Source organism: Scyliorhinus torazame, chromosome 6, assembly GCF_047496885.1.
Source record: "Scyliorhinus torazame isolate Kashiwa2021f chromosome 6, sScyTor2.1, whole genome shotgun sequence".
In the NCBI taxonomy this organism is placed as follows: domain Eukaryota; kingdom Metazoa; phylum Chordata; class Chondrichthyes; order Carcharhiniformes; family Scyliorhinidae; genus Scyliorhinus; species Scyliorhinus torazame.
The window spans coordinates 40,471,297-40,491,357 of NC_092712.1; the positions used below are offsets into that span (position 1 = coordinate 40,471,297).

General features: G+C 48.7%; 1 protein-coding gene across 1 annotated transcript in view; it reads right to left on the reverse strand.

Annotated features, from left to right (window-relative positions):
* The window catches only part of LOC140425680 (sodium channel protein type 1 subunit alpha-like), a 580,672-nt gene that overhangs the window by 118,124 nt on the left and 442,487 nt on the right, over positions 1 to 20,061 (reverse strand). Inside the window, exons 11-13 of the mRNA XM_072510176.1 lie at positions 15,672 to 15,881; positions 13,933 to 14,118; positions 10,171 to 10,542 (exon numbers count right to left, since the gene is read on the reverse strand). Of these exons, the coding sequence (XP_072366277.1) occupies positions 10,171 to 10,542; positions 13,933 to 14,118; positions 15,672 to 15,881 (768 nt within the window). The remainder of the gene's footprint in view (positions 1 to 10,170; positions 10,543 to 13,932; positions 14,119 to 15,671; positions 15,882 to 20,061) is intronic.

Sequence of the window (20,061 nt, forward strand, 5' to 3'; positions counted from 1 at the left end):
GTAAATAAAGCTGGAAATGATCAAATGCTCTGTGGGTAACAACCAGTCTCAATGTTACTGCAGCAGAGGCTGAAATGTTGTGCGAATGCTGAAGATATGAAAGGCGAATAATGTTTTGGAAGGTCTTATTTTGCTTCATTGCTTTCGGGTTTCGTGGAGTTTTGGCACCGACCGTTCCATTCGAAAATTCCAGCAGCGGAACATTCCAGATTGTACTTGGCCTGCCTTTGGACCAAATGATTATTTTCTACCTTTAATCTGGCGTTTTCCACATTCTATAAAAAACCTGATTATCAGTTGGATTCCCTTACTTAGCACAAGCCCTACAGAGAATACAGAATGTTTCCAACCCACGTGCAACCTAATTTGTTTTCATATTATTGTTGCAAGCCCTTGACGCCGAGACTGGGGGGGGGGGGGGGGGAGATAAGATACGGTTTCCCAGGCAGCAAATTGCCAATCTCACGCAAGGTAGAGGGGTCGCAGAATGAGGTATAACCAGTTCACAAGATGGGATTTCCTTCTTCAGGAGAACTGTTTGTCTCAAACAGACTGATTATACAAGGGAATTAGTTTGGATTAGCACACCAAAGACTTGAACATTTCTGATCTACGCCAATCCCAGGGTATAGGATCACAGGATAATCTGACACAAAACCAGGCCATTCTACCCAAGATGTCAATTCCAGGTTTTGTGAAGGAGCATCAACCAGCGGATCATGACCCGTTGTCTACAACATGCCAAGAACCAGCAGGCAACAATCATGAGTGCCTATGCCCCAACCCTTGATGCCAATTGGTCCAAAGAAGGTTTCTACTCTGCCCTGGACAACATGCTCTCCAACATTCCTAGGAAGTTAAGGTCTTCCTCCTCGGGGACTCCAACGCCAGGGTTGGAAAGGATTCCCAACTTTGGAAAGGAACCATTGGAAAGGCAAGAGTTGTGAATTGCAACACCAACAGCGTAGAGCACCAGCTCATCATCACTAACATACTGTTCCATCAAAAATGCAAGTTCAAGACTTCCTGGAGATATCCACGTTCAAAGCCCTGGCACATGATTGACTGCATCATTGTCTGGTCTCGAGATAAAAAGGATGCTCTCAACACCAAAGCGATGACCAGTGCAGGTGACTGCTGGGCAGACCACCGGTTTATCCGCTCCTCTATGTCCGTCAAACTCCACCAGAAACAATGGAAGAGGAGAAACGGCTCTGAAAAAAGATCAACGTTGAGCAGCTTCAAGAGCTAAGCATGAATTTCTAATAATGTCTTCTCCAAAGTCTCCATTCCTATGGCGTCGAAGAAAATGGAAAGAGCTGATTACAGCCATCATCTCAAGCTGTGAAGAAACCATTGGGCAGAAGATCAGGAAATACAAAGGCTGGTTTGGTGAGAACGATCACACCTTCCAAGACCTCAATCGACATGAAGATGAAATCCCTACGAAACCCTGCACCACTCCACCACCCCCCTGCACCCCACCACCCCTGGCACCCTGCCATCACCCCACCCCGGCCATCACCCCACCCCTACCCTGCAACCCTCCAGCACGCTGTCCAGCAATACCTTTATTTTAAAATTCACATTTGTCTTTTCAGTTCTCTCCATGGCCCCACCCCTCCCAATCACCATAGCACCCCCTCCTGGACCACAACCCTCCATGATAGCTGCGTTCCTCCAATTCTAGCTTCTTGTCCAGCCTTGATTTTAATCACTCCACAATTGGTGGCTGTGCCTTCAACTGCCTGGGTCCTAACCTCTGGAAGTCCCTTGTTAAACCTGTTTTCCTCTCTGCACATATTTCCTCATTTCAGACCCTTCTTGGAGACTATCTTTGCGACCAAGTTCTTGTCCGAATGTGTCCTTACATGGCTTGGTGTCAAGTTTTGTTTGATAGTGCTCCAATGAAGTGCCTAGGGACATTTTACTGCATTAAAGGCACTATCTAAATGCAAGTTGTTGTTGTTGATTGAAATCAATTGTCATGCAGAGGTAAGAATTGTAGCTGGTGTTGCAATGATAGTCTAACAATACTATTGATGGGGGCTAAGGAAGCCTATGCCAAATCTCTTGTTTCTGCTGTTTCTCTTGTCTGAGAGTCTGTACCAGTAACAGACTTGCTCATGGCATTTCAGTAAATGTGGTAGGTTTACAATGTCTCTCTTGTAGTGTCAGCCATGGCTCAGGAGGTAACGTTGTCGCCTCTGAGTCAAAAGATTGTGCATTCATGATCTCACTCTAGAACCATGAACACAACTGCAGTCCCAGCAGAGCACAGAAGGAGGCACTGTTGTAGGTGACATCTGTCAGGTGTGGTGTTAAAGAAAGTTCATTTAAATCTAACATTTTTATTAATGGAATGTATTCCAAGCCAATATGTCAAGGAACCAACTAGAGAAGAAGCTAGCTTGATTCTAGTATTATATAATGAGATTAGTTAATTAATAACTAGTTGCAAAAATATCTGGGGAAGAGTGATCATAATATTTTGTTTGAGAGTGATTTGGTTAACTCTGAAACTAGGGTCTTAAATCTGAACGAAGCAAACTATGTAGATATAAGTGATGAGTTGGCTAAGGAAAATCGAGAAACCAGATTAAAAGATGCGATGGATGGCAGTTAACACATAATTCATGATGAATATAAATTCCTTGAAGAATAAAAATCCAAATGGGAAGAGTAGTCCATTTAGATTTGAGACAGTACTAGAATAAAGAGACTTATAATGTTGACAAAAAGAGCCCGAGGATTGGGAGGATTTTTTAGGATTCAGCAAAGGATGACCGAGAAATTAATGAGGAAAGAATAAACAGATATGAGGATAAACGAACAACAGGTTTAAAAACAGATTGGAGAAGCTTATTTTGGTATGTAAAAAGGACGAGATTCAATCGATGTCATGTCCAACTAAGCTCATGGGGCGGGATTCTCCACTCCCACGCCGAAGTGGCCACGCCGCCGTGAACGCCGTCGAGGTTCACGAGGGCGCGGAACGGCCCCGGTCCCGACCGATTCAGGCCCTGACAATGGGCCAGGATCGGGGCCGCATCATCTACGTGCGCCAGGCCTTGTCGCCCGTGTAAATGCGGCGCCGCATAGATGACGCGGCCGGCGCCGCATAACGGGCGCCATCCGCGCATGCGTGGTTGCCGTCCTCTCTAAATCCGCCCCGCAAGAAGATGGGGGACGGATCTTGCGGGGCTGCGGAAGGAAGGAGGTCCTCCTTCAGAGAGGACAGCCCGACGATCGGTGGGCACCGATCGCGGGCCACCCCACATTCCAGGTGAAGCCCGGTGCCGGATCCCCCCTCGCCCCCCCCCACAGGCCGCCCCCCCAGCGTTCACGCACCGCCCACGACTGCAGCGACCAGGTGTGGACGGCGCCGGGGGGGAACCCGCCGTTTTGGCCTGGCCGCTCGGCCCATCCGGGCCTCAGAATAGCGGGGCTGCCGGAGAATCGCCATTTTGGGTGTCTCGGGCGATTCTCCGGCTTGCGGCCCGCGAAACTCGACCGGGCTGTTCCCGCCGCTTGGGAGAATCGCGGGAGGGCGTTGGACCGGCGTCCCCGGAAATTCTGGCGGCCCAGGCGATTCTCGCAACCAGCGTGGGAGTGGAGAATCGCGCGCCATGGTTTGAGTTCCACACAAAGCTTGGACTGTGGGGCGGCTCGGTGGCGCAGTGGTTAGCATTGCTGCCTCACAGCGTTGAGGACCTGGGTACGATCCTGACCCTGGATCACTGTCCGTGTATAGTGGCCCTGGGTCACTGCCCATGTGGAGTTTGCACATTCTCCCCGTGTCTGTGTGCGTTTTACCCCACAACCTAAAGATGTGCAGGGTAGGTAGATTGGCCACGCTAAATTGCCCCTTAATTGGGAAAAAGAATAATCTAGACTGCACTGCTGCACACTCAGAGAGGACAATGCCTGTTGTCGAATTCAGATCTCAACTGTCGGATTTGCATGTAACGATCCCTTGGGCCAGTCGAAACATTCTCCCAGTGTCCTGAAAACATTCCTCTCTCAATGAATGCTACCTCAACCAGATTAACCTCCCATTCCTTAAACTGGCTATGACTATAATCACTGCACTTCCAAAGCTAATTCACTGAGTACGTTAATCACTTTGAGAGATATTTATACTTCTTTCCTGATCTTCAAATCCAGTTTCCAAGTCCTTCATTGGCTTTGCTCCCTCCCCCCCCCCCCTCTATCTCTGCAACAGTTTCCACCTCTGCAACCCACCACAATCTCTGCACTCCTCCAATTCTGTATAAGTACCGCGCACCAACCGGTTGCGCTAGTGGAGCCACCCCTCCTCCAATTCTGACCCCTTGCACATTCCCCACCTCCTCAGCCCTCCAGCTACCTCGGGTCTAAGCTCTGGAATTCCCTCCCTAAACCAACTAGAGAACAAGCTATAATTAGTTAATTACTAACTAGTTGATAAAGAGCCTCTGGGGAAGAGTGATCATAATATTTTGTTTGAGAGTGATTTGATTAACTCTGAAACTAGGGTCTTAAATCTGATCTTTCTATCTTTATCGTTTAAATGCTCCTTCAAACCCAACTCCCATCTGGCTTAATATCTCCATTTGCGGCTCGGTGTGAAATCTTGCCAACTCTCCTGTGAAGCACCTTGGTTATTATACCAAGTTAAAGGCGTCACACAAATACAATCTTCCTTTGATAGCATCATTGTGCATGCTGCTATAAATGTTCTTTTTGTGGAATGTTTGTTCAAAAATAAACATAAATCCACACTTCAATTACAGCCCCACCATGTTAGACGTTTAGCTGCTGTTGTATAAAGAGTCAAAAGTTCTGCTCCTTCTCACAAACACCTTTATTTTCCTCTAATACAACTCTGTACAAAAACTCTATCATCACATCACATGCTCCCAAGGCCACCTGAAGCTTCTTTACATATCAGGGTCAATTATTGGGTACTTAACATAAATGAGACATTTAATTGGAATGTCTCTTAACCCATTCCTTAACACACCACAGCACCGAGCTCCCGAGATGGCCAATAGAAGCAGAGGATAAATGCTCCTGATCATTCCAAAATTCCAGTCCAGCACAAATCAGTAACATCCAATAAGTGACTGGAAGTGACATGATGGAGGGGTTCATTTTCCCCACCGCGTTGCTGACATGCTGTCACTGACTGTTCCCTTCATACAGGTGTCAGCTATTGCATGGAGGTAACACTCTGGCCTTTGAGACACAGAAGATTGTTGGTTCAAGTCCCACCCCAGAGACGGGGGTACAGGAATCTAGGCTGACACGGGGATGTTTAACCATTTTCTCCCTCACAGAGAGTGTTACAAGAATTGCCACATTTGAAAAAGTCCTTCAGGAGCTGTAAAGCGCCTTAGAGGATGCTGAGGTTGCAAATGACACGTTATAAAAGCAGGTCTTTCTTTTTCATGTATTTTCGTGGATTTTCACAGTAACGTCATTGCAGTATTAATGCAAGCCTAATTGTGACACTAATAAAGATTATTATTATTATATTGTCATTTCAGGGGGATATGGGAGGGTGGTTCATAGTTTCACAGTGCTGGGCTGCTTCCCACTCCAGGTGCCAGAGATTATCTGACCTGCAGATGGCGCCCTTTAGCTTCGCTGGATCGGAGAAGGGGCGGGCAGAGGTGGGAACAAGAGAGACATGAATGGGATAGATAGGGTGGATAGGAAGGCACTTTTTCCATCAGTAAAGGGGTCAATAGCCAGGGGGCATAGATTTAAGGCAAGAGGTAGAAGGTTAAGAGGGGATTAGAGGAGAAACCTTTTCACCCAGAGGGAGGGGGGAGTGTGGAGCTCACTGCCTGAAAGGGTGGTTGAACCAGAAACTCTGGTAACATTTTAGAAATATTTAGATAGTCACTTGCACTGCCTTAACTTCTAGGGCTGTGGCCCAAGTGCTGGAAAATGGGATTAGTGAAGTCAAATCTTTGTTGACCAGCGTGGGCCCGACGGGCCAAATGGCCTCCTTCCGTGCTGAAAACATTTATGAATCTAGACCGGCCTCGACAGCTGGGACCACTCCAGCCTTTATCAACAATTATGTGACGCTTGACAACATTGCTCACGTTCTACCTTCTGGAAGAAACACTTGTGGCTTCGAGACCTAATCAGGGCATGTCACATAACCGAGAGATAATTAAGGCCAGTGGTTCTTTTCCTGTTCCCAATAGTTCTAATGTTCCACAGGGCATTTGTTTCAATCCCGCGGTATTTGGAATGCACCCTGGGCCAGGATTTCTGATGATCCCATTTTAATTTTCACCACATAATTGTTTAACTTCCAACTGAGTACCTATATGCATTCATTTTAATCATTGACAAAACTCCACAGGTTTTCTTTTCATCTTCCTTCATGCAGCTGTCCCATGATGATTTTTCTTTTATTAACCTTCCATTACCTAGCAACACGTTCATCTTTTGGACCCTGGATCAGTCCAACAACCTTAATCTTCTCGCCACTGCATCCCCGCCACCTAATCTGTCCCTGATGATGGAACATTCTGCAGGTGGCTCCATGAGGTGAGCAGCGGTTTCCATAGCACTAATACTGCCATCACCTAGACAACCAGTCCCAATGCTGCTCCTCCCAGTCCATCTATATTGAAGGTTATTTAGCTGATGAGGAAGTGTTTTCAAAAGAAAACATTAAAAAGGCCTGTTAAAATTATTTGGCTGCTAAGATGTCCAACTAAATGTGGTGGGACAGTGGTTAGCATTTCTGCCCCACAGCACCAGGGACCTGGGTTCAATTCCGGCCTTGGGTGATTATTTGTGTGGAGTTTGGACGTTCTCCCCACGTCTGCTTGGGTTTCCTCCAGGTGCTCCGGTTTCCTATCACAGTCGAAACATCATAGAATCATGGAATCCTATAGTGCAGAAGGAGGCCATTCGGTCCATCAAGTCAGCCCGGACCCTCCCAAAGAGCACCCTACCTAGGCCCACTCCTCCGCCCTATCCCTGTAACCCCGTAACGCCACCTAACCGTCGGACACTAATAATACTACTAATAATAATCTTTATTATTGCCACAAGTAGGCTTACATAAACACTGCAATGAAGTTCCTGTGAAAAGCCCCTAGTCGCCGAACTCCGGCGCCTGTTCGGGTACACGGAGGGAGAATTCAGAATGTCCAATTCACCTAACAACACGTCTTTTGGGACTTGTGGGAGGAAACCGGAGCACCCGGAGGAAACCCACACAGGGAATGGGCCGAGGTAGAGTGCTCTTTCGGAGTGTCAGTGCAGACTCGATGGACCCAATGGTCTCTTTCTGCGCTGTAGCCATTCTATGTTCAATGTCTCATTTCCCCCTACCCACCGTCCCAAATATTTGTTTACGCAGAGTTGTTTTGTATCTCTGTCCCCTGTATATCCGCCCTTCTGCCAGTGGAAACAGTTTTGCCTCATCGACTCTGACTGAAACACCCCATAATCGAGGCAGACGCGATTACGAAGCATTTTTTGGGTTGAATGCTCGCTGCCAAGAGTCACTTAATGGTCACTGGGGCTGGGGTGCAGCGGTATCACAGTAAGAAAAGCAAGAGAGAAGGGAGGGAGGGAATTTCAGGTGAGCACAAAATGATCTGGCAACCACCTCAGACACATGAGGGTCCTTGCAAGATTGGCAATGAGAGGTGATAGTTTGCCCATTTACCATCGCGTTCTTCCCCAAGCTGCATTTTCACACAAAATTCCAGAGAACCTGTCTCAATACCATTCACATAATTTCCTCAAAATTATAACTTCAGTGAAGTGATAAACTAGTACCAGGAATATCCGAAATTGGAGTTTGTGTACTCCATTCTGCCCTTTGAGCATTCTCCACCAATCAACAAGCTCATGGCTGATTTACCTCAGCACCTCCTTCTGGCACTATCCCCAGAAACCTTAATTCCTGGCGCACCCAAAAAGACTTTTGTCTTGAATGTATTCAATCACTCAGAATTCCACAGGTCTCTGGGGTAGACAATTCCACCAGGTCACGACCCTTAAAGTGAAGATATTTTTCCTCACCTTAGACACAAGTGGACAAAGCCTTTTTATGTGTGTGGCCCCTTGCTCGAGATTCTCCATTCAGAGAAATCATTTTTCTCGCCATACAAAGAACAAAGAGAAGTACAGCACAGGAACAGGCCCTTTGGCCCTCCAAGCCTGTGCCAATTGCGATTCCCTAACTAAAGAAAAACCTCTGCCCTTACTCGGCCCGTATACCTCTATTTCCTCCCTATTCATGACAAATCCAGATGCCTCTTACATGTTGCTTATGTGCCTGCTTCCAACACATCCTCTGGCAGCGCGGTCCAGGCACCCACCACTCGTGGAAATTTTACCTCGCGCATCTCCCTTAAACTTTCCCCCTCTCACCTTGAACCTGTGCCCCCTTGTAATTGACACTTCCACCCTTGGAAAAAGCCTCTGACTATCCACCCTGCCTATGCCTCTTGGAATTTTGTAGACCTCTATCAGGTCTCCCCTCAGCCTCTGTCTTTCCAGTGAAAACAATCCTACTTTATTCAACCTCTTCTCATAGCCAACACCCTTGAGACCATGCAACATCCTGGTGAACCTTCTTTGCACTCTCTCTGAAGCTTCCACGTCCTTCTGACAATGTGGTGACCAGAACTGCATGCAATATTCCAAATGTGGCCTAACCAAGGTTTTATACAGCTGTAACATGACTTCCCAACTCTTGGACTCAGTGCCCCGGCTGGTGAAGGCAAGCATGCCATATGCCTTCTTAATCACCTTGGCCACCTGTGTTGCCACTTTTAGGGAACTGTGGACCTGCACGCCCAGATCCCTCTGTATGTTACTGTTTCTAAGGGTTCTGCCATTTACAGTATAATTCATATCTAGATTTGATCCTCCAAAATGCATCACCTTGCATTTGTCCTGATTAAACTCCATCTGCCATTTCTGTGCCCATTCCTGTTGTATCCTCGGACAATCCTCGGCACTATCAGCAACTCTGCCAATCTTCGTGTCATCCGCAAACTTACTAATCAGACCATCCACATTTTCCTCCAGATCACTTATATATACTACAAACAACAGAAATCCCAGCACTAATCCCTGCAGAACACCACTAGCTACAGATCTCCATTCTGAAAAACACCCTTCCACCACTACTCTCTGTCTTTTATAAACAAGCCAGCTCTGTATCCATCTAGCCAGCCGTCCCGAATCCCATGTGATTTTAGTTTTTGTACCAGTCTGCCATGTGGGACCTTGTCAAACGCCTTACTAAAGTCCATATAAACTACATCCACAGCCCCTCCCTCATCAATTTTCTTTGTCACCTCTTCAAAAAACTCGATCAAGTTGGTGAGACGTGACATTCCCCGTGCAAAACCATGCTGCCTGTCACTAACTAGTCCATTTTCCTCCAAATGTGCATATATCCTGTCCCTCAATATCTTTTCTAAAAGCTTCCCCACCACTGATGTCAGGCTCACCGGCCTATAATTTTCCGGATTGTCCCTGCTTCCTTTCTTAACAAGGGAATAACATTGGCTTCTCCAGTCCTCTGGAACCTCGCCTGTGGTCAAAGAGGATAATAATAATCGCTTATTGTCACAAGTAGGCTTCAATGAAGTTACTGTGAAAAGCCCCTAGACGCCACATTCCGGCGCCTGTTCGGAGAGGCTGGAACGGTAATTGAACCCGTGCTGCTGGCCTTGTTCTGCATTACAAGACAGCTGTTGAGCCCACTGTGCTAAACCAGCCCCTGTGAAGATAACTGTTAAGGTTCCAGCTATTTCTCCCCTTGCCTCCTGCAGTAACCTGGGATAGATCCCATTCGGCCCCAGGGACCTGTCTACCATGTTGAGACCCTTAAATTCAATTAGATCCCCTCTCATTCTTACAAACTGCATTGAATGTAGGCCTTGTCTACTCTATGTCCCCTCAGCCTCGCATCCTAGGAACTAGCCAATCGTTGCACTCCCTTGAGGGGAGGGCAAGTGTGTCTTTTTCAGGGAAGGAGAGCAAAACTGCACCCAGTACTCTATGTGTGACCTCACTAATGCTTGGACTGAAACTTACCATCCAATCTCCTTGTAACAATATTGTTTCCTTCCTAATTGATTTCTGTTGTCAAATTGAAAAAAAAGCTTTATAAGAAATGTCAGTGCTTACGTTGTCTTCCATGATTGGCTTTCCCACTATCACTTGTGGGAGAAGGAGGCTGCTTGGTGAGATGGGAGGTCCTCCAACGACGCTCACCACGCCATTCTGGTCCACGGCACTGTGCAACTTCCTCCGCCCACTGAGTGACACATTGACTGTGCTTGGCACCGATCGGTGACTCCCGTGACTCTGGATGCTGTTGGTTCTGTACAGCTCAGGGAGGCACAAGGAGTCCCTGACACTCTCGGTTTCGTCAAAGACGCTGACCTCGTCATCCGAAAATATGTTCTCCATGGCTGCGTCCGCGGAGTGGGTCCGAAAGCGGAATATGCTGCTCCGCCTGAGCGGATGGCGATTTGAAAGTATTGGCGTCATGAGAGGCTGCGGGAAGAATCCAAGTTGGTAAAGGTTCACACACACACATAACAACACACTGAACTGATCGATGAGGGAGCAATGGGCAGGCAGTCGAGGTTGCATAATGCCATGGACTAGAATGGCATGGAGAGCGTGGTTGGAGGACCTCCCCTCTCATCAAGTGGTGTGGTGGTAGTGTGACTGTACTCGTAATCTAGAGACTCGGGGCAATGCTCTGGGACCTGGGTAATCCAGAGACCCGGGGCAATGCTCTGGGGACCTGGGTAATCCAGAGACTCGGGGCAATGCTCTGGGGACCTGGGTAATCCAAAGACCCGGGGCAATGCTCTGGGGACCTGGGTAATCCAGAGACCCGGGGCAATGCTCTGGGGACCTGGGTAACCCAGAGACCCGGGGCAATGCTCTGGGGACCTGGGTAATCCAGAGACCCGGGGCGATGCTCTGGGGACCTGGGTAATCCAGAGACCCGGGGCAATGCTCTGGGGACCTGGGTAATCCAGAGACCCGGGGCAATGCTCTGGGGACCTGGGTAACCCAGAGACCCAGGGCAATGCTCTGGGGACCTGGGTAACCCAGAGACCCGGGGCAATGCTCTGGGGACCTGGGTGGAAATCCCATCAGGGCAGATGGCAAAATTTGAATTCCATTCAAAAATTCTGGTGATGACCATGAAACGATTATCAATTTTAATAAAAACCCGCCTGGTTCACTAATGTCCTTTTGGGAAGGAAATCTGCCACCCTTACCTAGTCTTGCCCACATGTGTGACTCCAAACCCACAGAAATGTGGTTGACTCTCACATGCCCGCCGAAATAGAGGGCAATGAATGCTGGGCCCACCAGCAATGCCCACATCCCCTAAATTAATTTGAAAAAAATTCGGGACATGGAAGGATTTGGAACTAAGGCTGAAAATTTTAAAATAAAGATATTAATTGACCAGGAGGCAATGTAGGCCAGCGAGCGCAGTGCGGTTACGGGTTTCAGCAGCGGATGTGCTGAGACAGGGTCGAAGGTGGAAATGGGCAGTCTGACTGAGAAGATGAGGTTGCACGCTGCTATGAGGTTGATGGAAGGCTTCACCCAATTCGAAACAAACACATTAACCCCGGTGCATTGCAAACAAAGCCTCCAAGAGGAAGCCAAAAGCCCTAAATATAAATAAAGGTGTGTTATAATTCCCGAATATTGTTTTGGTCAGTTCAATAAACCTGGCGGTTAAATGAGGCGCACGTTGGCACTTTCAGTTCATTTTTCTGAGGAATTAAGTCTGGATTTTTCTTTGTTTTCTTTTTGTCTGTAGCAAATGCCTTGTGCTTCGATCTGATGTGCTGGGCCATTTCAGAGGGCATTTAGGAGTATCCCGCCGGCGGAGAATTCACCCCGGGATCTTGTCTTGATACAGACTGTCTGGTTGCCACTCATACTGATACTGTTATGGCCAGATGCATCTGCAGTAGGTAGATTGGTGAAGAGATTTTTTTTTGTAAATTTAGAGTACCCAATTCATTTTTTCCAATCAAGGGGCAATTTAGCGTGGCCAATCCACCTAGCCTGCACATCTTTGGGTTGTGAGGGCAAAACCCACGCAAACACGGGGAGAATGTGCAAACTCCACACGGACAGTGACCCAGAGCCAGGATCGAACCTGCGACCTCGGCGCCGTGAGGCAGCAGTGCTAACCACTGTGCCACCGTGCTGCCTAGATTGGTGAAGATGAGGTCAAGTATGCTTTTCCCTTTTGTTGGTTCTCCCTGCACTTGCCATCGGCCCAGTTTAGCAGCTATGTCCTTTTGGACTCGACCAGCTCAGTTCAGTAGTGGCCACTCTTGATGATGGACATTGCAGTCCCCCAACCAGAGTATGGTCTGTGCCTTTGCCACTCTCTGTGCTTTCTCCAAGAGATGTTCAACATGGAGGAGTACTGATTCATCAGCTGAGGGGAATGCGGGGTTTGGGGGGTTGGGGGGGGGGCGCGGGGCAGCGGGGCAGCGGGGGGGGGGGGGTTGCGCGGGGCAGCGGGGGGGGGGGGGGGTTGCGCAGGGCAGCGGGGGGGGGGGGGGGTTTGTTCTGCCGGTGGAACAGGACATACCCAGGGATAGTGCTGTCTGCGACATTGGTTATAAGGTATGATTTGATAAAAATGTCTATGTCAGGCTGATGTTGAACTAGTCTGTGGAACAGCTCTCCCACGGGCGGAGAGGGTGGCGTAATGTTATTGTCACTGCACTAGCAATTCAGAGACCCAGGGTAATGCCTGGGTAATGCCCTGCGGTCCCGGGTTCGGATCCCCCCAGGGCAGATGGGGAAATTTGAAAACCTGGAATTAAGTTTAACGATGGCCATGAAAGCATTGCCAATTGTCGCAAAAACCTATCTGGTTCACTAATGTACTTCAGGGACGGAAATCTGCCGCCATACCAGGTCTGGCCCAGACCCAGACCCACACAGTGATGTGACTGACTCTTAACTGCCCCCCTCTCAAATGGCCTAGCAAGCCTCAAGGGCAATTCGGGCTGGCCAACAAATGCTGGACCATCTAGCGATGCCCACATCCTAAGAACGAATTTACAAAAAGCTTCCCCATGGACTGATCATTTTGATCTAAATTTAAGTTGGTTCTCCTAATTCTTATGTGGGCGGGCGTTCTCGGACCACGGTTCCATAATGAAGTTCCTTGAGACTTTTTAAAAAATGTTTAAAATGCAAATGGTCATTATTGTGAAGGGTCAGTACCCTTCCTGTACTGAGGAAGAGGCTTTCGTCTGACTCACCATTTGCTGCAGGGGGCGATCTAGAGCAGAAAGAGAAGGCTGAACGGTGACCCAATAGAGGCGTTTAAAATTCTGAAAGGTTTTGATAAGGCGGACACAGAGAGAATGTTTCCTCTCGTGGGGAGGAGTGTCACTGGAGGACGTCAATACAATATAGTCACCCAGAAATCCAATGGAGAATTCAGAATGGAACATCCTCACCCAGAGAGTGGTGGCAATGTGGAACTCGCTGGGGCTGGCTGAGACTAACTGTACAGATGTATTTAAGAGGAAGCAGCAAGTTTGCTGCTGGCGAAATGGCAACATCAGACCAGCCACCCAACTCCTTCATACAGGGGAGGTTTGCCAGCCTCCCCCTTCCCAACCCATGCCCAAAGGGGCTGGCAAAATCCAGACCAATGACTCTGGGTACCTCCTTTTATTTAGTGTGCGGCGCAGAATGAGATGAATCTTCCTCTACTATGAATTGCACCTGGCTTTCTTTAACAGTACGAGGGCAGCAGTTATTACCAACAGGAAAGAAAAACCTTAAACAAGAGCAGCAACATCATTCTATGCAAGTGGATAGGTAAGTTCCTTTCTTTCATCGAGACTGTGTAACATGCAACGGATGAATTACCTTCCGTGGCAAGCCACTTTCTGATGCAGACCTCAGTTCCTTTTCCTCATCGAAACCTTCTTCCAGTTTTTCCAGCTCTTTTCCACTCCTGGTCCTGTTGCTCCTTTCTCTGGTGCTCCTTGCACTTAAATGCGATCTCTCGGAGGAACTTCTCGACAAGGTCTCATTGCCCAATCTGGCCAGCTGCTGTGAAAATGGCAGGAAGTGATTTGTATGAAACAGCATGTTCCATTTATTGGCCTTGATGTCTTTTTTTTTTAGGAATAATATGGGTGTTAGCACACTTGCCGCATTGCTAAACTCTGCAGGTTGAGAACCCCCCAATTAACATCTGGGGTGGGATTCTCCGACCTCCCGCCGGGTCGGAGAATCGTCCGGGGGCGGCGTGAATCCCGCCCTGCCGCTTCGACGCCGGTTTTCGGGCAGGGCGGGGGATCACGGCGCGCCTGTTGGGGGCCGTTGGCAGCGGCTCCCCCGGCAATTCTCCGGGCCCCGATGGGCCGAGCGGCCACCCGTCTTTGGGCAGTCCCGCAGGCGTGAAATGGACCTGGTCTATCCCAGCGGGACCTGGCTAGAAGGACGTCTACAGGAGTCCTCGGGGGGGGGGGGGGGGGGGAGGATGGCCTGGCCTGCGATCGGGGCCACCGATCTGCGGGCGGGCCTGTGCTGTGGGGGCACTCTTTCCCCCCCCCCGTACCGGCCTCTGTAGGGCTCCGCCATGGCTGGTGCAGAGAAGAAATCCCCTGCGCATGCGCAGGAAACACGTCAGTGGTTCTGCGCATGTGCGGGACCAGGGCGGCCCTTCGCCGCCGGTCGGTGCGGCGCCGCCAACCCCTCCAGCACCGGCCTACCCCCCGGAAGTACGGAGGATTCCGCAACTTCCGGGTGGCCCGACGCCGGAGTGGTTCGCGCCGTTCTTGGCGCCGGCATCGGGCCATCGCGCCAAGTGTGTGAGAATCCCGCACCGGTATATGCCCCAAACCTTCTTACACCTGAAATGCTGCCCCCTGGTGACTGACCCCTCCACCCTGGGAAAGAGTGCCTGCCCATCCACTCTATCCATGCCCCGCATAATCTTGTAGACTAGATCACCCCTCAACCTCCGTCTTTCTAATGAAAACAGTCTGAGTCTATTCAGCCTCTCCACATAGTTAACACCCTCCAGACCAGGCAACATCCTGGTAAATCTCTTCTGCAACCTCTCCAAAGCCTCCACATCCTTCTGGTAGTGTGGCGACCAGAATTGTGCGCAATATTCCAAGTGCGACCTTACCAAGATTCTATACAACTGTAGCATGACTTGACAGTTTTTATTCTCGATGCTCCGTCCAATGAAGGCAAGCGTTTGGTATGCTTTCCTGACTACCTTGTCCACTTGTGTTGCCACTTTCAAAGTTCATGGCCGAGATAGGGTGTTCTTTCAGAGGGATGGCCTGAATGACCTGCTTCTGCACTGTTGGAGATCTATGGAACAGATTCCATAAATATGGGAGCCTCTCGTGCATCCCCCTTCCTCCCATCACCACCACTGCCAGCTATGCTTTTGCCTGTCTAGTCGCGAGGCTCTGACATTTCCTCCCTAAATTCTCTGCACCTGTCCCCTCCTCAAGAGCCCATGAGAAAGCTTTTGACCACCTGTTTTAACTTCTCATCATGTAGTCCAATGTTAAGCCTGGCTTGCCAATGCTCCTGTGAGCCTCCGGACCTTGGTTACTAGGTGCCACATAAACGCGGTATACCTGCTCGGCCTGTTCCTGCTGTTTCCGAAGCTGTTCCATCATCTGCTGGAACTCTTTCTCTTTCTTAGCGTTTTCCGCGATGGTCGCTTGGTTTTGTTCATCGTAAGCCATGGCGACCACAGCCAGGATCAAGTTGACGAGATAGAAGGATCCCAGGAAAATGACAACAACAAAGAAGAGCATGTACGCCTTTCCCGCAGTTCGCAGGATCTGCATTTCACAAGGGGAAAGGACAAAATGAAAGGCGAGGTTACAAAAGGGGAAAATGGGTGAGGAGAAAGGACAGGTGAAGTTTTTTATTCATTCATGCGATGTGGGTATCACTGGCACGACCAACATTTATTGCCCATTCCCAACCACCTAGACTGCGTGGTTTGCTCGGCCATTTTAGAGGGCATTTAAGAGTCAACACATTGATTGTGGATGCGGAGTCACATGTAGGCCAGACCGGGTAAGGATTTCCTTCCCGAAAGGACATTAGTGAACCAGATGGGTTTCCACGACAATGCTTTCATGGTCCTCATTAGACCTTTCATTCCAGATTTTTTTTATTGCTTTCAATTTTTCACTATCTGTCGTGGTGTGTCCCAAAAGCTTTATCCTGGGTCTCCGGATTACTAGTCCAGTGAGAATACCACTGCGCTACCTCCTCTTCTAAATCTTTCAGCTTACTTCTTGATGGAGTCATCAATTCTGGTTGGACTTATTCCTCAAGAGTTTATCACACTGCATCCTGCCTTGTCTTCCCTTCCTGTCTTTGGTCACCTGACCTAGCCACACGCCCAGTTCATATCAACTAGAAAGCAAACATGCTTCCAACGACCCGATTGGACTGTCAAACAGACTTTTCATCTTGCCCCCACTATGTTCTTTTTTGCAATTAATAAACTGATGTGTTCAAAGAAAATGAGACTGTTTCAAGCCCCACCCTAGAGACCTGAACACGTAAGCAAGGTTGACATTTCAATACAGTGCAAAGGGAGTGCTACACTATTGGAGATACCGGGCTGGATGCTCCGCTGTCTGCCACCGGTAGTGGAGTTCCCAATGCGGCGGAGAATCCGACGTCACCAATCCGTTTCTGATGCAAATGGGTCAACCCATTTCCATCCCATTAACTCACTGGACACCGGATTCTCCACATCTCCATTTATAAATAGCTAGTTATGACTGCCAACTCGATCACATCAAAAGCAGTTAAGTACTTTCTGTTAAGAAAAAGATGAAGTGAAACACTTAACTCCAAGACGTTTATAAACATTGCAGTTAGTTTGACAGCAGGATACTTGAGATCCATTCAGGTGAGAAGGGAAATGCAAACATCTGGCTGTCTGGAAGGTGTCATTTACAGCTTAGTAAAAGCTATTTCTCTTTGAAGTGAACAAAAGCCTTGCAGATCATTGGATCTGAGGGGGTTTAAAGCTTTGTGGTGTGATTTTCATTTTCTATGAAGTAACAGCTGCTGCTTTCTGGACATCTTCCTGAAGAAGCAGCTGTAGGGGAAAGGTGAGTGAAAAAACAATATTTGTTTCACTATTTCTGCTTGGATTGCTCTTTAGCTTCCAGGCAAGGGTGATTGATGGGAGCGGGTTGGGGGAGGGAAGGAATGGGGGGGGGGGGTCTCCCTTACGGGGATGGGATCTCTCTTATGGGTCTCTGGTGGGGGGGGGGGGTCACTGGTGGGAGTGGTCTCTCATGGGGGATCTCTGATATGGGGGGGGGGTCTCTGATATGGGGGGGTCCTAGCGGGAAGTCTCTGGTTTTGTGGGTCTCTCGTGGGGGAGGATCTCTGATAAGTGGGATCCCTGGTGAAGGGTCTCTAATATGGTGAAGTCTCTACTGGTGAGTCTCTGGTCATAATAATAATAATCTTTATTGTCACAAGTAGGCTTACACTGCAAATAAGTTGCTGTGAAAATCCCCCAGTTGCCACATTCCGGGTACCCAGAGTGAAGATTCAGAATGTCCAATTCACATAACAGCACGTCTTTTGGGACTTGTGGGAGGAAACCGGAGCGCCCGGAGGAAACCCACGCAGACACGGGGAGAACGTGCAGACTCCACACAGTCAGTGACCCAAGTCGGGAATCAAACCTGGGACCCTGGTGCTGTGAAGCCATAGTGCTAACCGCTAAGCTACTGTGCTGCCTACGGTTTGGGGGGCCTCTGGTATGGAGAACCCCTGGTGGGGGCATCTATGGGTGGGGGGAGCGGGGTTGGGTCACCCTCATGCATGCAACTGGGGGCGGGGGGGGAGGGGCGGTCTCAACAATTCCCATGGTGAGGGGGGAGATGCGGAATGATGCCCCTACTTGTGAATGGGGAGGCAGTATTTGTGTTGTGGATGGGGAGGGGGCCAGCTGCTAGACTTCGGTACTGGGCTGCCCACTCAAAATGGCGACCCAATAGTGGGACTTGCAACGGAATCCCTTGCGATCCCCGCCGTGCATAAATTTACATGGCAAGGGTCAGTGAATGGCTTCAGGGCACCAATCCTAATGCCAGCATAAACCAAAAGGGATTCAGTACTGAGGGGAAAAACATAGTCTCCCAAACAGAGAAGCCTGCCCACGGCCTTTCATGCGAATGTTAAATTGTGACCCCCCCATTTGGCCCTCTCAGGGGGATGAAATGATCCTGTGGCACCTTTTGAAGAGTAAGGAAGTTCTCTGGCGTTGGGTGGTTATTACTGAACCCCTGAACCAACATCACTGAAATAGGTTAGTTGGTCATTATCCCGTCACATTCCCTGAAAATACAAACAAATGAACAAGGAGTAGGCTTGAGGGGCCGAATCCACCATTCGGCCCCTAGAACCGGCCCCGCCATTCAATACGATCCTGGCTGATCTGATTGCAACCTCGACTCCACATTCGCACCGACCCTGGCACCCTCTGCACCTTGTACGGTGACTACACTTCATTGCTCTGGTATGTCCTGTGTTTGTGAAAGGTGCAACAGAAATGAATGTCTTCCTGCCTATTCTTTTATTGAACTGGAATCCTGGTTGTGGGTTTACAATGAGGTTAATCATTAACTGTCAGAATGGTGCCATTGGGGCTGGAAGCCCTGGACTTAAAGAGTTGGCTTTTCTGCACAATGGGAAGCCAACATAAATGGATGGAACTCCCATTCACATACCTGCTGGTCTCTCAAAGTGCAAGGTCATGATCTGTGGAAGGTTTGAGGCATTTAATTTCTCTCATAGGATCAGGAGGGGCCATTCAGCCCCTCAAGCCAGTTCCACCATTGACGTTAGGTAGCAGCTGATCTGAATTTCAACTCCATTGTCTTGCTTGTCTCCCAATTCATTGATACTCTTACCCTTAAAGATGTTCCCAGCATTTTGTGGCAAAGCACGTTGCTGATTTTCACAATCTTTTCTGGGAAAACATTATTTTCTGATTTCATTTCTTACACGATCGAGCTCTCATATTAAGATGATGCTCTGGTAAATATATTTGGAGCACAATAATCTTCTTTGAGGACTGAAATTTTAGAGCCAGGAATGGAAAGAAGAAAGAAACCACACAAGTGCCAGGTAATGATTGCCTCCGACAAGAGAGATTCTAATCATCTTTCCTTGCCGTTCACTTCACTGAATCCCCAACTAACAACATCCTGGGGGTTCCCATTAACCTGAAACTGAACTGGACCAGTCATATAAATACCGTGGCTCCAAGAGCAGATCAGAGACTAGTAATCCTGTGAACAGTAACACACCTCCTGACTCCCCAAAGCCTGTCCATCATCTACAAGGCACAGGTCCGGAGTACGATGGAATACTCTCCATTTGCCTGGATGATTGGGGCTTCTACAGTGCTTAAGAAGCTCGACACTATCCAGGAAAAAGCCGCCTATTTGGCACCCCATCTACTACCTAGGGCACTCAATCCCTCAAACCCAAGCACAGTGTGTGTACCAGCTACAAAACGCAGTGCAGCAACTCACCAAGGCTTTTTCAAACAGCACCTCTATTGCCGTTCATTCAGTATTGCTGGGTCAAAATCCTGGAACTCCCTCCCTAACAGCAGTGTGGGTGTACCCACACCACATGGACAGCAGCGCTTCAGAAAAGTGTCTCACTAGCAACTTCTGAAGGGCAATTGGGGATGGGTCCTGCCAACAACACTCACTTCCCATGAAGGAATAGAAAAGCGGCAGAGAAGGCAGAACCACGCAGGCAAATAGTTAAACAAAAACAGAAAATACTGGACACAAAGCATGTCTGACAGCACCTGTGGGGAGAGAAGCCCGTACCAGCCTCCCCGAACAGGCGCCGGAATGTGGCGACTAGGGGCTTTTCACAGTAACTTCATTTGAAGCCTACTTGTGACAATAAGCGATTTTCATTTCATTTTCATTTTTCGGAAGGAAGCTAACGTTTCGA